Raw genomic sequence first — 25,194 nt, 5'->3', positions numbered from 1 at the left:
TGGGTGACAGGATAAACTGTGTGGACAGAACCTGCAGAAATTCTGCCTTTGACATGTATTCATCCACCTAATCTAACCCACTGAATGAAGTGATGAGGTTTGATTAATGATGCTCTACGAGCACATGTACGGGGCCCCTTAGCAGAAGTGACCTGACACAAAAAAGGGTCTTCCCATCGTCCTGTAGACAGAGGGAGGTTTTTTACCTCAGTTCCCACTACATCATTGTGACCCAAAAGCGGGTGCAAAAGGAGATGGGACAATATAAGTGCTGGAGATCACTGGCCACTCATTCACTGAGGTTTCTCTTTGCAGTTTGTGTTGGCAATGGGAAACTATCTGAACAACGGGCAGCCCAAAACCAGCAAAACAACAGGCTTTAAAATCAACTTTCTCACCGAGGTAAGACAAGGCATGCTTGCTCCTGTGCAGGAGGCAGCAACGCTGGGAGCTCCAAGTGCCTGGGTTATCACGCTTGTCCTCGTCCAGGGCTCCTGGGTGCGGCGGCTGCCGGAGGGGGGACCGGTGGGAAGGCTGGGATGGATGCGCAGGGTTGACTTCAGAGAGGCTCTAACGATGGTCTGGTGCTTTGGTGTGCTGGGGCCTGAGACCTGCACTCAACCGCGTGGCTGGCCAGAGCCCACTGCCTTCTGGCTGGGCATGTGGGGGGAGAAAACGAAGGTCTTTATCCCCCGTGGGTCACTGTGGGACTCCTGAGGGGTGGGGGACAGGGTGACAGCCCTGGCCTGCGGGAGGGAGGCATTGCTTAGCATCTCAATGCCACTAATCTGGGCGTAACATGCTGTGTAAACATTAATGTCCTATTTAAACATTAATCCATATAGCATGGCTGGGAATTGCCACACACGTGAACACAAGGTGGGCTGACGAGAACAAAGGAGCCCTTGTGTATTTAAGTGCTTGGCAAAACCCGCTCTCCTCTGCGTAGGAATCTCCTTACTTGTTTTTCTTTGCCATAGCTGAACACAACCAAGACTGTTGATGGGAAATCCACCTTCCTGCACATTCTTGCCAAATCACTTAGCCAACATTTCCCAGAGCTCCTGGGCTTTGCCAAGGATCTTCCTACAGTGCCGCTCGCTTCCAAAGGTAAAGGAACAAGAGCATCTGCAAGCTTTGTGTCCTCTTGCACTGTCTCTTGGTTTTGTACGGGTCTGGAATCGGTCATGAGCTGCATAGCATTGGCATGAGCAGGATGGCAGCCCAAACAAGTGAGGAATGGTCCTGAGCGAGAGCATGGGGCTAGGAAAGGACGAGCTTAGTGACAGGGGAGATCCCATCCATCCCATGCTGCCGCACATGGGAGTGTCTAGACAAGGCTCTGTCCCTGACCTGAACCTTCCTTCTGACTTGAAAAAGTGGTTCCCAAGTTCAGAGGTACCTTGTAAGTGCAAAGGAGGCACAGAAGAGGGAAGTGCCAGGAGCTGGTCTGCTCCACCCAGCCTCTGCCTCCTTCCATCCCTGGCGTGCAGCCTCCCCAGTGTTGGTGCCAGCATTATTACTGCCTGCAATCGCGTGTGGTACAGAGTGTACAGCACCCTTCATGTTATGAGTTCACAGTCCAGTCGCAGGTATGTCATGCTGACTGAGGATCGTATGGCTTTGGTGGTTGCAATAAAAAAAGTCACATAGATGCTGGGGTTATTATCCATCCACTTGTGTTGGTGGTGTCACAACAGGCTGGCTGCATGCAAAGCATGGGCTGCATTCTCCTTGCACATCATCCCCCGTTGTTTGTAATTCCCTTGGGAATTAGTGCTACAGGGGATAAATAAAGGAGAAAATTCAGGCCTGGAGATGTAAATTTCCCCCTAATGAAGGTCTGTACCTGTAGCTTTCCTAGCTGGATTTTGTATCTGGCCTAACTGTTAAATAACACCTCTGTCACTGAAGGCTCCCTGCTGCCCAGACTCCTGCCGCTTTATACCCAGTTTCAGGCCATGTGCTATCCAGAGCTGCCCAGCTTCACTCTCATACAGGCCACAGAGTGACACAGCTGCAGCACGTAACCCAAACCCTCCTGACATGCTGCGGTTCACCTTCTCCCTTCCTGTAGAAGAGCTAAGGCTTGGCTGCCCAAGACAGCAAGGAGTCTGAACTGCTCATCACTCTCCTGAATGCTGCTGCTATGATGAGATGCCATAGAGGGCAGCCTGGATATTGATATTACCCCTTGTCCTACTGTCCTGTACGCTCCCTCTGTCCCCCCTCCCAAGTCAAGTACCTGTGTATCCATCACTGCCCTTGTGCCGATGAGTCCTGCGTGCTCCTTGCACTTGGCACGCTCCATGCTCCATTTGAGGTTCTTGGCATCTCTTGGTTTGAGCACCCAGCAACAGCTGCTGGCAGCCTGCTGGAGGACAGCAGCAAGGTCTGGTTGTCCACCACGCCCCGGACAACGCGGACAAGTTGTGCAGAGCCATGAACCACCCTGACTGATGGCCCATGCTCGTTGCCCTCACGGTGCTGCAAGAAGCAAGCCAGACCTACGTGTCCTACCACTGTTGACTCCTCTCTTCTCATGTAGTGAACCAGAGAACACTAACAGCTGACCTAAAGGACCTGCACACCACCGTCAGTGACATACAGATGGCCTGCCACAACATGCCAGCTACCGCAGAGGACAGGTTTGCAATTGTGATGACTGTATCCTTCTGTAAAAGGGGCAAAACACCAATATGACTTACTGCCCTCAATTAAAACCATTCAGTTGTCTTTATGCCTCCTTGGTAAGCAGCAAGGCTGTGTCCGGCTGATAAGAAAGGACCGTCTCAGCACTTGGTGAGAGCATGGTGGAAATCTCTGCCCCCCACACTCCCTCTTAGCCACCATGGTAAATGGCTTTTGTGGTGACCACCAGTTCACGTGCCTCTGCATGGCAGAAACCCAATGCCACAGGGCCAGAAAGCTTTCCGAGGCATTTTTCCTTCCAGAGAAGTGCTGTTAGGGACAGATGAGCATGCCAGCAGGCTCCCTTCGCATGTGGCCGCAGCCTGCATTTGCAGCAGGTCCCTTCTGAGACCTGAGATGAAACTCAGCCATTTGATAATGCAGAAGTGATTCTGAGCTGTAGCAGACCAGCAGTGCGGCTGTTTTCCCTTAAGCCATTTCTCTCAGTCCTTCCTGGAGAGTGCCCAGCCTGCCATGCGATCCCTGGACGACCTGCAGCACAAGGCCATGGAAGAATTCAGCAAGGTGTTGTCCTTCTTTGGGGAAGACTCAAAAATGACAACTTCTGAAGCTTTCTTTGGCATTTTTGCAGAATTCATGAGCAAGTTTGAGGTGAGTTGCACTTTTCAAAGCCAGCCAGCAAGGGGTTTCCTGTTTGATGTCAGTGAAGCATTTTACTTCAATGTGAGCTGTGGGAACGAGAGGAGCTTTTTGTGAGCACGTGTACCTGAGTGTAAAGTGCAATTTTTCTAATGTACAAGTTGGCTGGCTGGTGCAGGGGGCTGAGGTGAGGGTTAATGGTCCAAGCACCAGCCCCATGGAGAGTAAAGCAGATGTTGTCATGGCCTGACACTCTTTGGTAATGAAGGCTGGGTTGCAGCACCACAAAGCAGACACAAGGACTGGCAGGGCTTGTCCAGTGGGAAGCTGGCAGAGAATTAAGTCTGTAGTGGCCAGTACCACTGAAACATCTCCCTGTCCACACCAGTTGCCCTTGCCTGATACTCAGCTCCTGCTCTTTGCTCTCTTCCCGCAGCGGGCACTCAGCGATGTGCAGGTCGGCGAGAGCCAGCGCAGCCCCAGGATGACCTCCCCCCTTGCCTGGTGACGGGCCTGCAGCAATGCAAGGTGCAACAATTTATTGCCAACAAAGTGCAATTTGCTCCTGTTGAGTTTGGTTGTAAATACGCTGCTGTCACCTGCTACCACCAAGCAGAACCACAGACCGAGGGGTTGGGGCAGTTTGGACAATGAGAAGGCACCATAGGTGATAGTGGATGGATGCGAGGGTGAGGCACAAGGACATGAAGGTAAACACCACGCTGGTCTTGACAACAGCTTTCTTAGCATCCTCCATTTCCAGTGCATTACTGAGTCAAGGATCTCAGACACATCTGGGTAAAACCCCACTCCCTCGTGTTTTCAGAACTCATATAACTGGTGCCAGCAGTTGCTGGAGACCTTCCCCACGTCCCCACGGCCAGTGCCCGAGCATGGCTGTGCAGGCTGTCTGCTCTCACCAGATACAGCTTTGCCCAGGCAGGCACCGCTCGTCCCCGCCAGCCTCAGGGCCGGGGTTAAAGCCCAGCCACAGACTCCCTGGGAAGCCAGAGCAGGTTAGGTGGGGAAGGGAGCGTGGGAGGACGAGGAAGAGGGATGGCACCAGCACCTGCTCCCCTGGGACCCTGAGAAGCAATGCTGCTGAGCTCCTCTCCAATCCCTCTCCAAGCCCTCCTGCCCTTGAGCAGTGCACTGCGGGGCTGGAGCTCCACCCGAACAGACTGTAACAGCAGAGTGGAGATCACCAGAGGTGGCCCAGAGGCTTTAATCCCCCGTCATTGACAGCCAGTGGCAATGGAAAGCAATACGACCTTGCAGAACCCTTCTGGCACGTCCGTGTGGTCCCAAATATGGATCCAGTCTGGTCCTACCCAGCTGCGCTGGAGAGTAAGGAAAGCCCAGAGTCCTTCCCAGCCGTCAGCTTTGCTTAAAGGTGTGGCAGAGACTGACAGGTCTCGAAATCTTCCCAAGAGTTTATCATCAGCACTAGGCTTATCTGAACTTGCCAGGAGACATAAATCCTTGAGCATTTTGGTGCCTCCTTGGAAAATACAGAACCCCTGGTAGCCAAAAAATGAGTGGGAGTCCTCTGCAGCCCCAAGTACCACCTCTGACGCACGGCAGAGACCAGCGAGAAATACATCCCCTGCCCTCCTTTATTCACTCCCAAGGGCTGGAGTCCTGAGAGTCCCTTTACTGTATGACCAGTCACTCATGCTGAATATACCCAGGGAACTCTAGAAGCGTGCACGTCCACCTTTCAACAACGTCTGATTGTTATTTAGCTGACTTAATTCCCTCTGAGATGTCCCCTGGGACAAAAGGGCTAGCAGCATCCCGTGGTCAGTTCATGCGCCTCCGGGCAACACAGTGCCCCGAGAGCTTTACGGCAGCAAACCTACAGTGCGTTAATATTGTTAGGCATTACTCTGTGCAAAATGCATCCGTTGCCTTCCAAACCCAACACCCCCCCCAAACCCCTGTCCCATGGAAGCGCTCCAGCAAGCCGTAGCATAGGTAACCTTCCTCCCATCTATTGCCAGAGCAAGAGCTCTTCCTACAGCCTCTGCTCAAGCACAGAATCACCAACAGGTGCATTATTTATGGGAGACCTTATGACCATCAACTCTTCAGTTTTCAGTATTTTTTTAAATCCTGCTGTAGAAAGTGAGGTATATTTTCACAAGTGTTCTCAGTTTATACAGCTTTAAGTGCCAGGTAGTTTCTAGTGTTGTGCTCCCAGAGGTCCAGCCCTGTCTGTCTCTGCCTCTCCCCTGCCCCAGCAGCAGTGACAGGGCAATGCTCACTCAGCTCCTCTTTCCGTTTTAGATCTTGCACACTGCATTCAGTTGATTATTTTTATTTTCTAAAACATATTCGATATTTAGACCACTGGAGATTCTTTTGAAACTGTCATTACAAATGTGAAAATGCTGTACATAGATTTTGCTACATGTTGTAACTTTCCAAAATAGTTAGACCTCCAATCCCTTTGGTATTTTTATGTCAATATTTTCAAAGAACCAGAACTTCTGACATATGGTTATATTATTTGATAATGGGACTATGTATATTCACAATTCAGTCTCTACCCAATGCCTATGTGCTATTCCTAAAATAAAGCTACTGCCTTCTGCCTCCTGACTGCGTGTACCTCTGTGTTCCGTCAAAAATTGCTTTGAACAATAGCTGCAGGAGAAGGTGTGAGGAATTCTGCATCTGGCATTTCTGTGACTGCACTTCTTAATATTGGCCCCTTGCACCTAGAGGAGAGAGATGCAGGATCTGACCTTGCTGGATTTGGGCTGCTATGGGGAAAATAACTGTACAATTTGGGCTGCTTTTGCACCAGCATTCATGCCAGTGTGATGAACACGAGCAGCAAATTCTTAAAATAGTATGGGTTTTTTCTGCAGCCTTCAGAAGAAAACCTTTAGCGAGCGTATGAGCCAGTGAATTGTTTCCCTCTGAAAAGGAATTCTTGGCTGAGGTTGAGTTTATGTCCCCGGAGCAATTTATCTCCCTTTACACTAACAGCAGATAGATAGGGACTGGTTTCGTATCAGATTTCCTGGTTGTAGTTTAGCTTGTTTACAGCAGCCTGCTCAATCCCTGGGTCCTCCCTGGAGGCCACGGCACCGGCAACTGTAAAACAGCTCTGAACAGAGTTAAAAAAATGTTATGGGTAGAAGTCCCTTGCTAGGCACACGCATTTAAAGTGCTCGAACCCTTCCTGATGTTTCTTTAGCCCTCCTGGCCGATCCAGCCTGGCTCTTCTGCAGCCCCAGGGATTTCAAGCTGCCCAGTGTGGCTGTCAAACCTCCCACCGCACGGTCCAGCACATCCTGGGCTGCAGCCCATAAACAAAATTCATGTCTCGGAGCATCCTTTGGTACATACAACAGTCGGCATCATTCACCGCACACACTTGTTTTGCTGTTTCTTGATAACTGCACACATTAGGTTATTTTTCCCCAGAATCTGTGCGCTGGCTGGGTGCTCTCCTTTTAGCCTTGTACAGCCGAGCCTTAACAGAATGCCTGCGTCAGCCTCGATCATGGGATCGTCTTCACAGGAAAGCCTGTCCTTGGAAAGGAAACAATAACTCAGGCAGCAGCCCGGGGTCAGTGCGGGGAACGCAGCTGTGGCATGGCTTCTGCTCCACAGGGTGCCACTTCCATCCTCTGACAGAGACAGGGAAACAGTGACCCTGAAAATCCCAGGTTACCTTTCAAATTTGGGATTATTTAAGGATTTTCACTCTTTTCTGCAAAAAATGGGGAAAAAAAGACCTCAAAGAGAAACTGGACAGTTTTAGTAAAGTCATGATGAACACATGATTGCAGTGCTAGCTGGTGGACTGTCTGGGATAAAATAGTACTAGGCTGGCATCTCCAAGCCAAAGTGGAACCATGTATGAACCCTCCCTTTAAGTATCTTGATAAGGACTTGAAGGGCGACGATCTGCAATTATTATCTAGGTGCCGTGAAAGATGCCAAAGAGACAGAGGGCTCAGCTTCAGACTGGAAGGGCTGGAAGTCAGGAAAAACTGACACAGACTGGGAGCTAGCACAAGGCACATGGATGCTGAATTTGAAGCCATTGAGGATCTGCATTATTTTAACACAATTTAGGAAAATCTGGGTTTTCCAAATTCTAGCAGACCAAATTAAAGCATCTCCAATTGCAAGATTCAAAGACCTTTAGTTATGCCCATAAGAATTTTGAGCCAAGTGTGAAACAATGAGATAAAATACAAATACTAGGTTTTTCCTACTTTGCTTTCCCGTTTCTTAAACTCTGGGGTGCCTTTTTATATTTAACATGTTTAACTTATCTCCATTGTCAATCTAGAAAATTCAAAAGTGAAGGTGAGAGCTGAATTTCTGATTCTAGCAGCTGAGATATAGATTGTCAGAGAAGGGGTAAGTTCCATAAAACCTTTGGTAAAAGCAGTGCAGTTAGTTGCAAGATTAAATGACCAGTGAGGGAGAAAGACAAAAGCAGCACCTGCGCTCAGAGATCCTGCTCACAACTGGCCAGTGACGTGGGACCGGCGGTCCCTGGGGGCTGCCCTGCTTTGGCCGAGACTTTAACCCAGGCATCGCAGAAGAGCTGAGGACTCGCCAGTAAAACATGCTCCTTAGGGGATCCCGTACAGTAAAATTTAACTCCACTGTGGGGATACGAACTAGGCTTGTGTAAGGACAGTGCCCATGCTTGATCTGCGCACGGGGCTTCTCGGTAGTGCTGCCCTGGGGCTTTGTGCACCCCGATTTCAGAGATGTATGAGCTGCCTCCAGCCACGGTCTCTCGCTGTGATGGAAGGTCCCTCTTCAGCATCATTCTCAGCGTGTTATTAGGCTGTCAGTGTTTATCAGGTTTTTCAGACAGATGATGCTGAAGCCAAAACCTCCAGCCTGGTCTCAGAAGCGGACCCGATTCGAGGATAAACCTACAGACTCAGAAATGAGTTATGAGCCCCAGCCCTTGGATGGATTCTGCTCTTTGTAAGGCTTAGGCATAAACTTAGAGACAGGACTAGCTGTCAGCTCCCCCCTGTGTCGCGAGCTGTCAGCTTGAGAGGACATCGGCATGGATTTTTTTTATTGTTACTTGTCCCTTCTCTAGCTGCGCAGATTGCTTAAGAGAATGGCGCTCTGTGGAGTTTGACCCATGAGCCCTGATAGTGAAAATAATACACTTCTCACCAGAGCCACAGGAGACCAAAAGAGTAACTTCGGGCAATTAGTTTAACTTTGACTATAAATATTCCTTCTCATTCCTTGTGACACCGTTAACAGCTCCGCTGGCAAATCCCGATTCTCTGGCAATATTTAAGCTGCCTGTCAGTTGGCAGAGGCTTGGTGGTGCCCGGCGCAGGGAACAGAATGAGACCCAGCTGAGCACAGTAAGTTCCCTTTCAGCTTCTACCTCGAGTCGGGGAGCTCCGGTTGATGTGTGGGTTCGGGGCTGCTGCTGGGCTGCGTTTCAGCCCCAGCAAGCGGTGGTGTCTTTAGGAGGTGGATGGACCTGGGAATGCTTTAAAAAATCCCCTTGAGGAGGCATTTAGAGCGATACAGTCCCGACGGGTTACTCGAGACCCACGTGGGCTGTGTCTCTCCTGGGACCATTGATAAAAGGCTGGCTTCAGCGCCTTCATTTCAATGCCACGGATGTTTCTTCCTCACAATCTCTGGCGAGGAAAGCGCTGCCGCCTGTGCCAGGAACCGAGGGAGACCGGGCTGTGAGCTGAATTCACAAAACGGGCAAAATTTCCACTGGGCTGTGGTGGAGTTAGGATCTGAAATCAGAGCAACTGAGTCTACTCCATTTTTCCTAATGCCCAGCCTCACCGCCGGCTCTGGGAGCTGCAAGAGGAGCTTTAACCAGGCACCTGTATTCAGCTCCGGGAATTTCCCCTGGAAATATCCCGTGTTTTCTGTCTTTACTGACGGGCACGACAAACGCCTGCAGAGCTCTGCCCCAGATCTGCACACATTTTGGAGGGAAAGACAGAACGCTCTCCTGCATGTGTGGCTGAATCCCGCGTGAGACTGAGCGTATGCAGCATATAGCGCTGGCTGTACTGCCGGTGCTGACCTCCCGCCTGCGGGCCCTCAGGTGGAAAGTGTCTCGGGACGAAAAGAAACAGCAATATCAGAGCTGCCAAAGAGAAAGTAGGAGGTGTTAGAGCGGGGTTAGCAACTTCCCAAGACTGGCATACCAAACCCCATTTTTCTTTTCCTAGCTAGAGGTTAAGCATGCCAGCAAAAACCCGGCAACAGCCAAGATACATTGCCTCTTAAAGAGGTAAGCTAGCACTGATCTTCTGATTGTCAGTGTCCTGCATCCTTGCAAGGCAGAAGCTCCTAAGGAATTCAGTGGGATTCAGGAGCTTTATAAAGCACAGAAAAAGCTCTGCCAAGAAGCTGCAAGTCCCCGGTCCCAGTCCGGTGCTGCCACCGCTGCCACTCAACCAGAACATGGCTCTGTACCATCTTCAGCTCTTGTGCAGGAGGCTGCTGATGTCTCAGGATACAACCCGCCAGCTGTGGGACTGTATCTGCCACCGGGAAACTGCTTATTTATCGCCCAAGCTTTTGGTAAATGCAGAAGCCCAGCAGCCCTGCTCCAGGCAGAGCTGCAGGACTGGGTGCAGCAGGGACACGGGGCAGGGCTTGTCCTCCTGAGCACTGCCCAGCAGGAGAAATCGCTGCATCTCCGTCACCACGGCACGTGTGACTCTCTGCCCTCTCTGCTTCCCTCGCATACCTGGCAGTAGGTGCCTGGCGGTGCCACCAGTGCACGAGAGCAGCCAGTTGCACTTCAGGCCACAGGTGAGCTAAGGGCAGGTTCCAGGTGCTGTCAACACACTGACAAAGGGGTGAAGCGAGTGAAGGTTGTGAAACACACGACTGAGGGACAGGGCGGCTGTTTTGGTCCGTGCTTTGCTGCTCGACCAGCGTTCAGAGGAAGAACTTGTTTGACCGCTTGTTGTCCAACCTTCCATGCCGGGAGCCCCGGGCTGGTGCAGGCCACCCATTGCCCCACCTTCTTCAGCTTTTTGGCAGGGGGGAGCTTATAAGTGTCGCCTTACAAGCGCAAGAGAGGCCAAAGGACCTGACCAGCCGCGTAGGCAGGAGGACGAGGACCAGCAGACACCCAGCCCAGCCACCCCGGCGGCACCGGAGCTGGACCCGGAGCTGAGCTGGCTGAGAGGCCACGCCAAGGCTGGGGAGTGCTGACTCTGCCCCTCTTCAGAGGAACCGTCTCCTCGGCTCAGCAGGGTGAGAGAAATAATCCCGAATCTGCTCCGTGGTTGGAGCGTGGCAGTGAGGTGCTGGGCCCGGGATCCCTGGTGACCGGCAATGGCCACCGCCGAGCCAGGGGTTCTCCGAAGCCTTGCCCCTGCCTTGGCCGCACCAGGGCTGCCACAAGACTCCTGTCCTGCTCTCAAAGCGGGGCCAAGCCTGGGTGAGGGGAGGAGGAGGAAACGAGGAGAAACTGCATTAGTTCAATTACCCGACCAACCTCCTTGCGTGGACTTTATCCTGTCCCTTCTGCCAAAGGGCAGCAGCCTGGCACCACGGGATGCTCCAGAGGGGTTGAGAGAGCCCTTGCAGGGGTCCCTCAGTGGTGCTATGTTCTCCTCATTGGGCATTTCTGGACAAGAAAACGAGTGTTTATTCCTGTGGGCAGCACATGAGTATCTCACCCGCAGGAAATGCCACTGCAGGCTGGTGTGCAGGATGGACCCACAGCTCCGGCACCTTCCACCACTTGGTGCTGGTCCCACACCGCTGCACTGTCTACTGGTGGTACTTGCTGCTCATCTGAGGCGGAGGGTACATCCATCCCTGTGCTCGGCAACACGCTGCCAGCCTCTGTTCCCGATAAGGGAGTGGAGAGGGCAGTGCCTGCTCGCCAGGAGGTCAGCCATACCCAGGAGGAGACCCAAGTACTCTCTGCACCCGGGCTCAAGCTCTCGCTGTGGCAAAGGATGAAAATCCCACCGCTGCTGGAGCAGTTCATGTGTCTTCACATCCCAGCAGCTTGTCATGGGCACATTTCGGGCAGCAGCTTCTCATCAAGGCCAGTCCCACAGTGCTGCCGCACTGGGACCTGCAGGCTGTCATCATATGTCCTGGTCCTTTTCTCTGGCTGTTTCAGCTATTTACACCTTTTCTCTAGTGCACCCATTTCTCCGCAATAATAGAAAATCATCCACCGCATAAGAAACCCAACCAACCCACGGCTGGCCTGCTTGCTGGCAGCATCTTCACACCACGGAAAGGGAGTCATGAATGAAGGCAAATGCCAGAGACGAGAGCCTTCTCCACAGCTCCAGCATGAGCAGCACTGCAGCCAGAGCCACAGAGCCGATAACCCCATAATTATTCCAGAAACAGTCAACACCGTCATGGTGCTCCCACATCCTCTCCTAACCATGTCACCCATTTTTTAACAGATATATGCATCAAGACAAAAAAGCACTCAGCCTGCATAAGAAACCATGGAGACCACCAGCAGCACTCCATCCTCTGTGAGCCCCTCGTGGGATGTGTTTCCCCAGAAGACACTGGACTCCATAGACATTGCTGTTCTTGTGCTGTACTTCATATTTGTCCTGGCGGTTGGGCTGTGGGTAAGCAGATACCATTAAAAGCTTTCGTATGCGCCCTGTTATACTGAAAAATATGGCTGTTTTGGCCTCAAATTATTTTACTTTGGCTTGAAGCAGGTAGCACTTTATTGAATTAAACTGAAAATAAATTTACAGGTCCTTTTCCTCACATCAGCCTGGGGAAGTGTCGTCACTGCTCCAGAGAAGAGCTGTTCAGGTTTAGTGTTTGCCAAGGTTTTGAGAACCCTTGTAAGGAAGAGGTTGTCTAAGTACAAAGTATTGCTAATAATAATGCTTTGTTCATCCAGGAAGGAATTGCTGTCCTATAAATCACCTGTGCTTGTCCGCAGTGGTCTCGACAGCAGATTCCGTAAATTAAAAATACTGTTCATATACAATGAAGGCAGAAGGACATCCTTTTGGCATGGCTTTTGTAATAGCAAAAGAACAATCTGGTTGTCATAAGGCAGAGATGAATAGTTGTTCCCTTCAGATGTGGTGCATAATTCTCAAGGTATTGCATGAAACTATCTGAAATCTCTGAAGAAGACGAGTCAGTGAGTAATACACGCAACGCCGAGCATTTCTTCTGGCTGCACCTAATAACTAGGGATGTCTGCAGTTCTTGTCCAAAACTGCTTGTCTTCCTTGCGGATCTGGTGTCGTTTAGTTTGCTTATCACAGAAAACATTTAATCAGGATGCTGAGATGATAGAAAACTTTGTGCATGGCTTACAGCATTGGCCAGTCCCTTCCCTCGTCTGCTGCTCTCTCATCCCCCAGGATTTCCCAGCAGCAACTGGAGGTCCTTCAAGAAACCCTTCACTTTCATCTGCTGACAGTCCAGAGTCTCCCGCTGGGGATAATCGCTTGGTGATGCTCTAAGCAGCAACTGAAATGATTGCTGAAACCTGTGTTCTGCTTTTCTGCTTTCCCAGTCCATGTGGAAGACGCAGCGCAGCACTGTAAAAGGCTACTTTCTAGCCGGAGGACAGATGGTTTGGTGGCCTGTAAGTATCTTTATCATTACACTGCTTGTGCCCCTAGGCTACAACAAGACTGAAGAGCACTTTTGTCCATGCAGATCTTACTTCTCCAAACAAAACCAAAACCAAAAAATTACTTCTGTGTTTTACAAAGACCTAGTTACAATACTGGCTTTTTTCTTCCATATTTGAGTCTGGGGAAGCAGAGTTGCTGCAGGGCACCTGCCACAGCCCTGCGTCCCTGCGAGACCCAGCCCACCAGCTTGCAAAGCCTGCCCGGTTCTGCATGCTTCGATCTGGAGATTTCCAGAATTAACTGGGTGGTCCCCATTGCAGACGCAGCTTTATGTTGAGCCGGTCTGCTAGGTTGCGTATTTCATTTGGGCTGATCTGGTGAGTCAGTATGTACAATAACACGATGACCTGACATTTCTACTTGCTACCTCCACCTTCTGCCCTGCTCTCCTGTGACAGACTAGATGCTGTTTTGGAAGCAGGATGGTCCTAAACATGCCCACAAATGAGCAATAGGCCGCGAATGATGAAAGAAGCTGCAGAGAGGTGCCAGAGCCACTGAACATGTAGGCAAAAGAAGAAGGTGGCAGAGGGTGACAAGGATTTCATGTCCCCCATAGTCATGAGAGAACAGCATCACTGTGTAACCTCCATGGTGGGAATCCACTGGGTGCATGTGTGCACTGGAGCATGGAGTTACCCTGTTTACACCTTTGTCCATCACCAGACTGAGAACAACGCCTTGTGCCAGGGACAGATCCAATTTCCTGTCTTTCTCCAGGTGGGCGCATCCCTGTTTGCCAGCAACGTTGGAAGTGGCCACTTCATCGGCCTGGCTGGATCAGGAGCTGCCTCAGGAATTGCCGCAACAGCCTACGAGTGGAACGTGAGTGTGGCACAGCGGCTCTGTAGCCGTCTCCGTGCTGGACAGGGCAACTCCAACACCAATGGGTCGCCACACAAGGGTATAGGTCTGGCAGCGCCAAAGGCTCAGACTCCTGCTGTATGAGCTAGAAGTCACCTCCAGCTGCTGGGGGTTTGAGGGACAACCCAGTCCCTGTGTCCCCATGGACCCACCTGATTGCAGCCTTGACCAGCCTCTGACCTTCCTTTCCATTTGCTTTGCAGGGGATGTTTTGTGTTTTGGTGCTGGCCTGGCTGTTCCTTCCAATTTACATAGCAGCAGGAGTAAGTAGTGTCCATCAATGATTTGCTGGTATTTAAACCACCTGTTTGGCTCATGAGCTTAACCATCTCCTGCTGGACCTCTGCTTCTTCTGGAAGGCAAGGTGTGAGCCACGGTGCACCCAGCTGCTCTGGTGGCCTAGGCTGAAAGGGAGCAGAGCTGCTGTGTGGGAACAGCACGTGGGGGTCAGACTGCCCCGCCACCCCTGGTAGTGGAGGAGAGTTGCTCCATCTCCTGAGGAGATGGACAGAGGCTCCCATATCACAGTTTATAGTGAGCCTTACAGTGAAGTCAGTGCTTGCTGAGCTGTTGTGCTGGCCTAAGTAGGCAGCTGAGAACCAAACACCAGCGCAGTGCAACTGGCAGGGCTGTTCCGGCCTTCTATCAGTGCAAACCGCCCACGCTGGCTCCATGGGTGAGCCCTCTGCAATTCCCAGGAGTGACTGCATGCCACCTTCTCTGACGGTATGTCTCCCACATAGGTTACTACCATGCCTGAGTACTTGCAGAAACGTTTTGGAGGCAAAAGAATTCAGATGTTCCTGGCGATTCTCTACTTGTTTATCTATATCTTCACCAAAATATCAGTAAGTAGAAAAAACCATGGCAACAGACTGAATTAAATTCCCTTTGGAAACGCATGCTGATCAGCAAGGCTGAGAAATGCAAGTACTGGCCCTTCCCTGTATTATCAGAAAAGGGTGTATTGTCAAAATACCTGAGGAAGCTAGACTATAGTTGTTTTGAGAACCTAAACAAAGAGAATAACTTCTTTTGGCTTGCTACAGTAAGAGGGAAAGCTAGGTGTCAATGTCCTGAACAAGAGTTCATTGAAAAGTTAAGTTGTGAGTGTGGATGCATTTGTTATTAGGTTTTGTATGCCTGGCAGCTTACCCAGTCTCTTCCCTTTGTGTATATATTGCCTGCGCAGACACCAAACGCTGTTATGTGCAGGATGAATAAGAATGTAGGAGTTGGTATGTGTTTAGGTGAAAAGAGTTTAGTGATTTATTGCACCTGTGTGATGTAGTGCCTTGAATAAATAACTGAATCAACCCTTGCGCAACACCTCACTAGCTGTTTATTAACCATGCAGCAGTGCATGAATCTGTGAAATCAGACAAGTCCCTGCCGGTGTCTTTCTTGTACGTATGGGGCCAAAGTGGGACGCGCTGTCTGACGCACGCCTGCCTGTGTCCCCTCTGAAACAGATGCTAGTTGCGAGGCTCAGGTTCTCCTCTAGAAAAAACTAACCACTTGATGCAAATCACTGATAATACAATTCCTCGGAGAGAATGGATCGTTCAGATGCTTTTATATCTGTCTGTCATTCTATGGTCTGCAGCTTGCCTATCCTAAAGCTCTCCTAAAATGCAGCATTTTCATGTAGCTGCAGAGCTAGTTGGTCAGGGTTGGGTGCCAGCCCCAAGGACACTATTATCTCGCTGTCGCCGTGTCAGCAGGGAGGAATTTGCATTATGGCAAAGCGGTGCTGGGGCTGGTGGCAGGCTGAGGCACCTGTGGAGGTTTGCACCGCGGGTGCTCTGGTCCCCCAGCCAGCACAGCTCCCCCACCCAGCTCACTGGTGTTCTGGGGAAGAGTTGAGCTCACCCCACCCAAATGCCTTCTTCAGAGTGCTGTGCATGCTCCCCCTCTCTCGGGACAGCTCCATCATCGCCCTCCCTGTCGTCCCCTGTGACCAGTAGTAATAAACTGTCTAAGTGGAGGCAGGAGCTGGGGTTGCAGAGGGACGTGCCACATGGAGAAGACACTGTGGGGAGTCACGGGCAGTTACAAACCAGACTGGTCCCACTAAAGGAGACAGCTTGGTCAGCTAAATGTTCATGCTCCTGGCACTACTAGCTTTGAGGGGCTCGGTAATGCCATCATTGCAACTGTGATAACTATCTTTTCCTCTAGGTTGATATGTATGCTGGGGCTCTCTTCATTCAGCAAGCCTTACACTGGGACCTCTACATCGCAGTGGCAGGCTTGCTGGCAATCACAGCCGTTTACACTGTGGCGGGTACGTGGCTGAGTTTCAGGTCATACCACAGATCCTGCTTAGTGACCTCAGTGTGTTCACGCAATGCACCATGCATCCTTGCGCTCAGAGTCCTGCATTTCCCATACAATCTGGTTTTGCCATGAGTATGGATAATAGGGGGGAGAAAGAAATTGATAACTTGCCTGTTAAGAAAAAATTACCAGGTTAAGAGTAACTGAATACCCCTTATAAGGCCATACCAGATGTGGATGCAAGTCAGTTCTGCTTTAAGGAGAAGCTATGCTCAAGGCATTTGCTCAATACATTCTTCCTCTGGGCTTCTTTGGAGGTATGAGTGATTAACATAACAATGAGCCGTGTAATGCAGAAAGCATTGTCAATCTTGGGTGCCCTTTCAGGGCTTATGAGTGGCCAAATGGAAAAAAGCCATGCACGAAGTAAGCAGCAAATCCCAAACAAATAAAGGTTGCTCCTTTCCCAGTGCTCACCCCTAGTGATGTTGCTCATAAAGCTCACCCCCTTCTCTTTTTTTCTCCTCCTTATTCAGCTTGCGCTTTGTTTTGGAGCTTTTCCATGTATTTCCCGTAGAAGTACTTATACTGGACTTTGGCTTTTTAGTGACAAAATGGTGACTCATTATGATTCAAAACATGAGAAATTTCAGCCAAATTGTCATGCCCAGGAATTAGCCTGACTGCCCCCCAACACGGTCAGAACACGCCAGCCTGCCAGGCACGGGGCTCGGCTTATGCTGCTTGTCAAAAACTTCTGCAAAGTGTGAGATGCTACGGCAAAACAAACCCGGTTTCCCAGAGTTTGCTGCTTCTCTGCTCTCGTAGGTGGCCTGGCAGCTGTGATATACACAGACGCTCTGCAAACTCTCATCATGCTGATCGGGGCTGTGACTCTCATGGTCTTCAGTGAGTGTTTCCCTGGGGTTTTATTACTAAAACTATGACAGAAGCTTTACCAAGTACTACAAACCAGCTGGATCATCACAACTGATGACTCAGTTGATATTCTGGGAACTGCTTTCTATATATTTTCCTGTTGGAATACATGCTCGTACAAATAATCTTATAGTAGTTCTCTACATGGTAAAAATGCATGAGTACTCCCTGAAAAATCTGTAAAGAAATATGTTCTGAAGCAGTATAATAGATGAACAAGCACCTCCTCTAGCCAGCAGTTCCAGCATTATGCTATCTCCCAGCCCAATGTTAGAGTCAATAGCTTCCAATTTTAAAGAATACTTGTGGAGCATCACCCATAGCAAACCACAGAGACTGAAAATCAGAGTACTGACCCGGGAAGATGTGATAACTGCTTCTCATGATCTATTTTAGGCTTTGTTGAAGTTGGCGGTCTTGAAGGTTTACAGACAAAATACTTTGATGCCATTCCCAGCACCCGCAAGGAAAACAGTAGCTGTGGCTTGCCAAGAGAAGATGCTTTTCACATTTTCCGAGACCCTGTTAACTCTGACCTTCCCTGGCCGGGAGTTTTGGTGGGAATGACCATCCCATCCCTGTGGTATTGGTGTACAGATCAGGTGGGTTACTGCTTATTTCTTTGTCTGGTTTCAAGAACATGCTATTGGTTGTTTGATCTGATTACAAACCTCGGGTTTGCGATAGCCTGGATTGCTTTACTATTTCTCATGGGAATTTAGTAAAAATCTGATGGTTTCAATCCTAAAGATGCAAAACTTGATATGCACAACTAAATTTTGGGAATCATTTCAACATAAAAAGGGGTAAGAATGTGTGAGTTGATCCCAGTCTATAAAGATGATTTGGTTTGTTTGTTTGTTCATTTCTTTTAACTTAAGCCTTTCACTTCTTATGAACCACCTGTGAATTCACTCTTTCAGCTTCCCAGGGCTCTGGTTACCATTCCTCCTAGTGACAACATCAGAGCCAGCAAGGCTGAATCCCTAAGCAACCTCCTGATGTTCCTGTAGTACTCTTTATTTAACTCTGCTCATTTCAGACTCTGTCCTACTTTGACAAGAGGGCTGCTGACCTGGCCAGGCTTCTTTTTAGAAGAAAAGAAAATTCTAAGCCTGAGTATGATTAGTTAAGGAACAGATTAAGCAGCATGGTATACTGCAGGAGCAAGGCTCAGATTTGATGACACAAGCAATGCCTTTCAGGTTTATGTTTCTGTAAGGTACTCAGGATGTGAAGCAAGAATTATCAAGCTACGGCCAAGCTCTGTGTTCACCCTTCTAAGATTTCAATAGTTTAGATGAGGATAAAGTATACACACTAATGCAATTGGTATCACATCATCGACAGCTAGCTCCTCTCTGCTGACAGCAGACCAAACACGTTTCTTCATTTCTAGGTCATCGTTCAGAGGTCCCTTGCTGCTAAAAACCTCTCTCATGCTAAAGGAGGCTCCTTGATGACATCCTACTTGAAAATTTTGCCCCTTTTTATGATGGTAATGCCAGGCATGATCAGCCGGATTCTCTTTCCAGGTAAGTGCTGAAGGAGAGATCTGTTCCCTCTGTCACTACTGGTTGTGCCTACTCTACAGATCTGCAACAGCCTTTACCCAGTAAGTTAAAAGGTTGCAATGCTTCAAATGCCCAAAGTATGAAGAAATTTCCTTCCGGTTATAAGCGGAAGCATACGTATCCTCCTACAGCAGACCCCAGACGCGTACTTTCACAACGCATTGCTCTGCGTGCTAGAGCAGTTGGCTGTCATCCGTTCTCACGGCAGTTGTGCTGAGCTTGCTACCTGCAGCTGCTCTGCATTTTGATCATGTACTTAGGACCCTCCTGCATCCGACGTGTTACTCCTCCTGGAATTTAAGTTTGAGGCACTCAGAGAAATCCTAACATACCACCTTGAGTGTCGTAAACTGCTCACCAGGTGGGAACGGGTGGATGTGCCTGTCCGTGAGGAGCTGTGCCAGAGGAGGGTGGATAGCCGTAGTCCTCAGGTGAGCAACATTCCTAGAGAGGAGTTAGACATGCAGGGCAGGTCAACTACCTATACCAAAAAGGGAAAACAGGGAAGCTCAGTGCTGCCCTTACCTCGCCATGTTGGGATAGTCCTGTGTTATTTGCTGGAAGCTTTTCAAGCTTTCCAATATGCAGTATTTCACTTAGAAAGCCGTTTACAACATTCAGTAGACTAACCCGTTTAGATATGTTGGTTTATTGTGACTACACAATGCTGCCTCTTACTCCTCCTTGCTTATTTTAGATCTGGTGGCTTGTGCAGATGCGGAAATTTGCCGAAAAATCTGTGGCAACCCGTCTGGGTGTTCTGATATTGCTTATCCTAAGCTGGTCATAGAACTTCTGCCTGTAGGTAAGGAGCCTGGTAACGGTGCTGGCACTGATGGGTACAGTATGCACCAGCCAAAAAGTGTCTGCGAGAGAAGTTCAGAGGGGAAAATACCCTGCAACTCTAATTTCAGCGGGGCTTATGTTGGGCTTGGTGAGATGGGACAGAACGCCACAGGAGAGATGGCTGATGATCCAGTATCCAGAGGTCTAATTGAGTCAACTTCGGATAAGAGATAAAGCGCAGATGTTTAACAATGAGAATCAACAGCTAACACCTCCCTATCATTGACATTTTAAAATCAGGGCTAAAACCATTCTTGAAGTCTGTTCTAGCTCTAAGAAGAATTTGAGGACACCCGACAGTGGGGTTACTGGGGATTCCTCAGGGCAGCTGTATTTCTTCTTCTGTTTCCAGGACTCAGGGGCCTGATGATGTCAGTGATGATAGCAGCTCTCATGTCCTCCCTGACTTCCATCTTTAATAGTGCCAGCACCATTTTCACCATGGACCTCTGGAAACACTTCCGTCCTCGTTGCTCTGAGTGGGAACTCATGATCGTTGGCAGGTACAGAGAACTTGGGCACGTGCATTACACCAGAGCCTGGGCATTAGAGATGCATCTTGGCACACCTTGCAGCCTGCTGTCCCTGTGCAGATGTAATATCTTTGTATTGCATAGGTTTGCTGGAGGACTAGAGCGGGGGCCTTATGGTTACGAGACATCTCAGTAGGAGTCTTGCAAGCTGAGCAATTGGAAAAGAACGGCCTGAGCTAACAGTAATGGCATCTCTTTCTTGCACAGGGTCTTTGTGCTGCTGCTCACTGTGGTCTCCATCCTGTGGATCCCACTGGTACAGGCTGGCCAGGGAGGGCAGCTCTTTATTTACATCCAGTCCATCAGCTCCTACCTGCAGCCCCCAGTGGCAATGGTGTTTATACTGGGTTGCTTCTGGAAAAGAGCAAATGAAAAGGTAATGACTCTGCTGTGCCCAGCACAGTCACCTCTGTGGCCTTGTTGTCCTAAAAAAGTCTTAGAGTTCAATCCACCACCCTAGGCTGCAGTTCTGCCGCCTCTTGTAGTGTTTGGGAAAACAAATGCACCCAGACCTCTGCACAACCCAAGCAACCATCACCCACCCAGGAGGAAACAATTCCTGCTGGTTTTCATGTTAGGGGCGTATCAGCCATCAGCTTGTTTATTGCATGGACTGTATTATGTGCATCATGGGGGGCTACAGAAGGCACAGCGAGCACTGGGAGAGAAGGAGACAAACCAGATGGCATCAGGGGTCCAAAACCTCCAGTTTCTCCATGATGACTAGCGCTGGGTAAAGTCTTCCCAAACTGGGCTTCAGTTAGGTGGAGACCAGTTGTCAGCCCCCCAGGATTGAGGTAATCATTAGGATACAAATATCAGTCTTCAAAGTATTCTGTATAAGATGTTATACTTATGTATAGTATACCTCCATACCGAAATGAATGACCCACTTGCCCCCACGGGGGAGAGGTACCAGGCTACTGTAACAGCACTACAGACCTAGACAGCAAGAGCAGAAAAGGAAGGAGAGGGAAGCCCACCAAAAAACCAGCAAGGAGAAAGCCTGGCCAGCTTGTAGCCTGCGAACATGGGTATAGCCCTGGATCCTGGGTGGATGCATGCTGCTTGCTCCAATAAAGAATCCCCTTCCTTTCCTAGGGTGCGTTCTGGGGCCTGGTGATTGGGCTGCTGCTGGGCGTCATTCGGCTGGTGCTGGACTTCATCTACCCGGAGCCCCAGTGTGATGAGACTGACCTCCGACCAGGCGTGGTGAAGTACATGCACTATCTCTACTTCTCCATGGTCCTGGCCGCGATCTCCACGCTCACTGTGCTGGTGGTCAGCATGTTCACAGAACCGCCCTCGGAAGAAATGGTGCGTCACCCCTTCAGATTTCTCTTGTTATTTGTAATTGTTTTCCAGGATGCCCCACACTACATCCATGGAAATAACATGGGGATATATAATCTAGAAATTGAAGTTTTCATTCATTTTTTATTTACAACCACACTTGCAATAACCCGTAACAGCAATTGCTCCTCTGCTCCAGCACCCTGCTGCTATTTAAGATTTTGGTCCCATGAATCCAGATTCCCACCCTGGAAACTGGTCAAAGGTAGATGCTACAAAGAGCTGTTCTTAAGTTTCAAACGTGTATTTAATCCATGACAAATTAGCTTTTTCCCTCTATTTTCCAAGAAATTCCAGCTTCTGGGTCATCTTTATCAACTCTCTTACTAATTTAGTGAGGAACCATTTTTACTCGCAGAAAAGAGAAATCAAGGGCAGAGAGCACACTTCCTCTGGAACAGGTTTGTGCCAGTTTGACTATTTTCAATAGATATACCGAGGCTACAGAGAAACATTAATAGCAAAAAGAGGGGCCAGAAGGGACCTTCAGAAATCATACAGCCAACGCATCCTCTTGCTTCGAGACAGGACTAACCTGATGTATTTCTGAAAGACCTGGTGAACTTACTCTTAAAAGTCCCCAGAGAGGGAGAGTGCCTAGGGAGGTGTGTGATCAATCTGAGAGCTCACCTGCCCTTCCAGCCGCAGCTTTTCCTCATCTCCAACCTGAATCTTTCCAGCTTCCTGTTGTGCTCATCCCTCTCTGTCTGCCCTGTCGTTGATATTGAGAACGCTCCTCTTTAACGAGTCTCTTGCATATTTGAAGAAAATTATCATTTCTCCCCCCCCCCCCCGTCTTCTCTTCTCTCAACAACCCCAGTTCTTTGAATCATTCCTCCCTGGCCACAATTTCCATTCTTTTGCTCCCTTCACTGACCCGCTCTCAGTCTGCATCCAGTGATGGTCCTGTGCAGAAATGTCTCCTCCTCAGTAACAGAGTGAAGAATGTCATCCTTCAGAGAGTGTCGCTCTACAAACAGCTGCCGTGTTCCAGACAAACCTAAATCCAACATGCCAATGGTAGCCATCGCTTCTGTAGTTACCAGCTGAGCACTTGGCTGTTCGCCTGCTCCAACAGAGTGGGAGAACAGATTTCAGCCCCTCTAAGTATTCTCTCTGCAGGCTGCTCTACCGGTAAGGTAGTCCTTTAAACAACTGTGAAAGCAGTTTTCTTTAACACCACTCTTCATGCCATCAGATAAGTCGGCTTACCTGGTTCACACGTGGGGATCTACCAGTCAAGAAAGACCTAGCAGTCAGCCCTTCCCCTGATGCTGCAAAAGGAGTGTCTGAAGCTGAGCGTCCAGCTCTCCAGATTGATATAAGCATTGCTTCTGAAAATAGTTCAAATGATAATAAATGTAAGTGCTCCGACATCGTATTCAGTAATACCTACACTTAACAACCCTAGGCATTATGTAAAGGCTTTGAAGACAAGAAACATTAAAACTACTTCCTCCGGATTTCTGTAACTTCAGGGCGTGCTAAAAGGTTTTTACCTGACAGTGTTACCTAAGCAGAAGTTTAGTTTCTTTTCCATCTCTTGATGGCATTAGATATGCTTGAAATCAAGAAGGAGCTGGATGGGATACAGAAAGCCATGCCCATTATCCTGCACTAGCGATTGGTGCTGCTTGCACCTGCTGCAAGGAGAACTGGTTGAAAAAGGGGAGGGTGGAGGAAAAACACAATTATTTTCATGAAATTCCATTTCTGTTTTTCAGTGATGTTTTCTGATCGACTCTAGCAGCAGGGAGAACCCAGAGCCCTGGGCGGAGTTCTTGACAGATCAGTGAAGGAGGATTTACATTTTTTAAAACTTGTACTTGTCGGTATTAGGTACAAACATGCATAGCAACTCATTCTGCATTTTCCAGCGATGATTATCAGCACTTGTTTTTGCCAGGCTTGGGACACTGTTTATGTAACTTTGCAGCTTTTGCTGTGTATTCCTTTGATCTATAAAAAGCTGTTGAAAAGATCAGTAAGTTAATGAATTACGGTGCAGAGCTCCCAACTGCTGGGAAGTCTCACGTTTGTTGTGCATGACCACTGTCTTCCCAGCGTTTAGTCCTGTATGCCCCAACCCACGCCTGAGCTGGGAGAATTCAATTTACACGTGTGTGGCGTGGGGTGACCCTAAATGGAGTAGAGCATGCACTTGTAAGAGGGAGCTGATGGGCACCAAGCAGCTACAGCTGAGCTTTTAGGTTTGGTCTACTGTTAATTGAATGTTGGGAACAGTAGAACTTGAGCTCAGAGCTCCAGGGAAGAATGAAGTTGGTATTACAGCCCCCAAAAGATGCTAATTGAAGGGCTTCCTACACCTCAGCGTAGCTAGTATATTCATTTAAAGAACACTGGTGCATTTTTGCATCAAAACCCTTTGCACAGGACCACACTGATACCTTCCTGGGATGCATTTTGTTGATTAAATTTATACCTCACTATTTGCTGTCTTTTTAGGTATGACTCATGCCAAAGGGAACTCGAAGCTGATGACCACCTTTCTGTGGCTCTGCGGGATGGAGCGCAAAGAGGAAAACACCGAGAACGCGGTGACGACTAAACCTGAGCCGCTTCCCATGGCTTCCCTGGAGGAGAAACCGCTGGTGAAACACGTCCTGAACATCAACTTGCTATTATGTGTATGTGCTGGGATCTTCCTCTGGGCCTACTTCGCATAGCAGATTCCAGATGACATCAACTAATTTTAATTGGTGTAAATAATAATAATTAGCAGAGGGTTAACATAATTCATAATGCTTTCTAAATTTTATTTCTTTATTTAAGAAGACAGACCCTCCTCCCTAATCCTTTCCTTATTTCTAATGTGGGCCTGGCTGTGAAAGGTGTCGAGTGCTTGGCACCATCACTGTCAGACCTGAACTGGCAACGACAAGGTGGGTGTAAAGAGCTAAGGAAGGCAGCTAGGCAGAAGAGGTTTGTTTGGTTATTTTAAATATTTAATTATGCTCTGGGGTTAGAGCCCTGCCTGGAATTCAGGAAGTCTGGATTCTGTTCCTATTTATGCCTCTGTAACCAGCTACAACCACTTGGTTCCCCTTTGGTTCAGCTCCTCTACCCCGGAGGAGCGAGTAACATCTCCAAGTGCCCCGAGGAGGGTCAACGCCTGCTGTCTGTGCTGTCAGAGCAGCGAGCCGCGCTGGTTTAGCTTCTTCCGTCAGCGCTACGCATGCAGCGGGCAGAAGCGTGTGCAATTAGTGCTTATAGGGCTGCTGACCTTGCTGTGAGTTTGTGCTGAGTCAATATAGCTCTCGCAGCCTGCCCGCACAGTGTGAGCACCGTTCACAGCGACGGTGGGGCTGGCCGGTGAGCTGACACTGACCAATGCCAGCACCCAGCGTGGAAATGGCCGTGAAACTGCCCTGAACCTGTTCTCGGGGACATCTGAAGGAACTGAACCAGCCATGGAGGAGGGCAGCGCAGGGCCTGGCAGCACCCTCTCACCTCCTGGGGAGGACCGGGCACCCCGCGGCCATTGTCCAAGCACTTCAGGGCCGTGAACACCCTCGGCCGGGACCAGCGACCACCCTTCATGTAACGCCCCGTCCCCAGGGGAGGCCAGCCTGCCCGTCCCCCGGGCTTTCTGTAGCTGCAGATAAACTTATTAAAGAGCGAGAGTTGCTCCCTGCCTGCCTGGAGTCTGTGGGGCTGGGGGGCTGTGGGGGCTGCCCGAGGCCTCGGGCCCAGCGCGGCCGCTCGCGGGCTCCACCGGCCCCTCGCGGGCTGCGGTCCCCGCGGCCGAGCCGGCCATGTCGGAGGGGGCCCCGGCGCCGGGGCGGCTGCACACGCCGGAGCCCGCAGCGCCGGAGCGGCAGAACCTGCTGGCCGTTCGGCGGG

General features: G+C 49.6%; 2 protein-coding genes across 4 annotated transcripts in view; both read left to right on the top strand.

The window, feature by feature from the left end:
* Positions 1 to 5,780, top strand: part of GRID2IP (Grid2 interacting protein) — a 41,652-nt gene extending 35,872 nt beyond the window's left edge. Inside the window, exons 18-22 of the mRNA XM_054843317.1 lie at positions 316 to 402; positions 981 to 1,110; positions 2,549 to 2,667; positions 3,139 to 3,303; positions 3,728 to 5,780. Of these exons, the coding sequence (XP_054699292.1) occupies positions 316 to 402; positions 981 to 1,110; positions 2,549 to 2,667; positions 3,139 to 3,303; positions 3,728 to 3,799 (573 nt within the window). The 3' untranslated portion in view covers positions 3,800 to 5,780. The remainder of the gene's footprint in view (positions 1 to 315; positions 403 to 980; positions 1,111 to 2,548; positions 2,668 to 3,138; positions 3,304 to 3,727) is intronic.
* A 2,771-nt stretch (positions 5,781 to 8,551) lies between these two features.
* On the top strand, positions 8,552 to 24,978 carry SLC5A11 (solute carrier family 5 member 11). 3 transcript variants are annotated; one of them, XR_008579430.1, is made up of 18 exons: positions 8,610 to 8,663; positions 10,316 to 10,542; positions 11,724 to 11,900; positions 12,818 to 12,889; positions 13,662 to 13,766; positions 14,009 to 14,068; positions 14,549 to 14,653; positions 15,987 to 16,092; positions 16,914 to 16,994; positions 17,421 to 17,626; positions 18,424 to 18,559; positions 19,296 to 19,403; positions 19,797 to 19,947; positions 20,185 to 20,353; positions 21,079 to 21,294; positions 22,529 to 22,691; positions 23,055 to 23,169; positions 23,797 to 23,915. XR_008579430.1 is itself a non-coding variant. In XM_054843318.1 (16 exons), the coding sequence occupies exons 2-16, from the start codon at positions 11,769 to 11,771 to the stop codon at positions 24,015 to 24,017; spliced, it is 2,031 nt and encodes a 676-aa protein (XP_054699293.1). In that variant the 5' UTR covers positions 8,552 to 8,663; positions 11,724 to 11,768; the 3' UTR covers positions 24,018 to 24,978. The 3 variants fall into 3 exon arrangements, 2 of the variants coding, with proteins under 2 accessions (XP_054699293.1, XP_054699294.1); XM_054843318.1 differs by lacking the exons at positions 10,316 to 10,542; positions 23,055 to 23,169 and having other exon boundaries at positions 8,552 to 8,663; positions 23,797 to 24,978; XM_054843319.1 differs by lacking the exons at positions 22,529 to 22,691; positions 23,055 to 23,169 and having other exon boundaries at positions 23,797 to 23,936.
* The last annotated feature ends 216 nt before the right edge of the window (positions 24,979 to 25,194 follow it).

This window comes from Grus americana, chromosome 15 (genome assembly GCF_028858705.1).
Source record: "Grus americana isolate bGruAme1 chromosome 15, bGruAme1.mat, whole genome shotgun sequence".
Lineage (NCBI taxonomy): Eukaryota > Metazoa > Chordata > Aves > Gruiformes > Gruidae > Grus > Grus americana.
The sequence above is the reverse complement of the archived record's forward strand: the minus strand, read 5'-3'. Positions and strand labels throughout refer to the sequence as shown.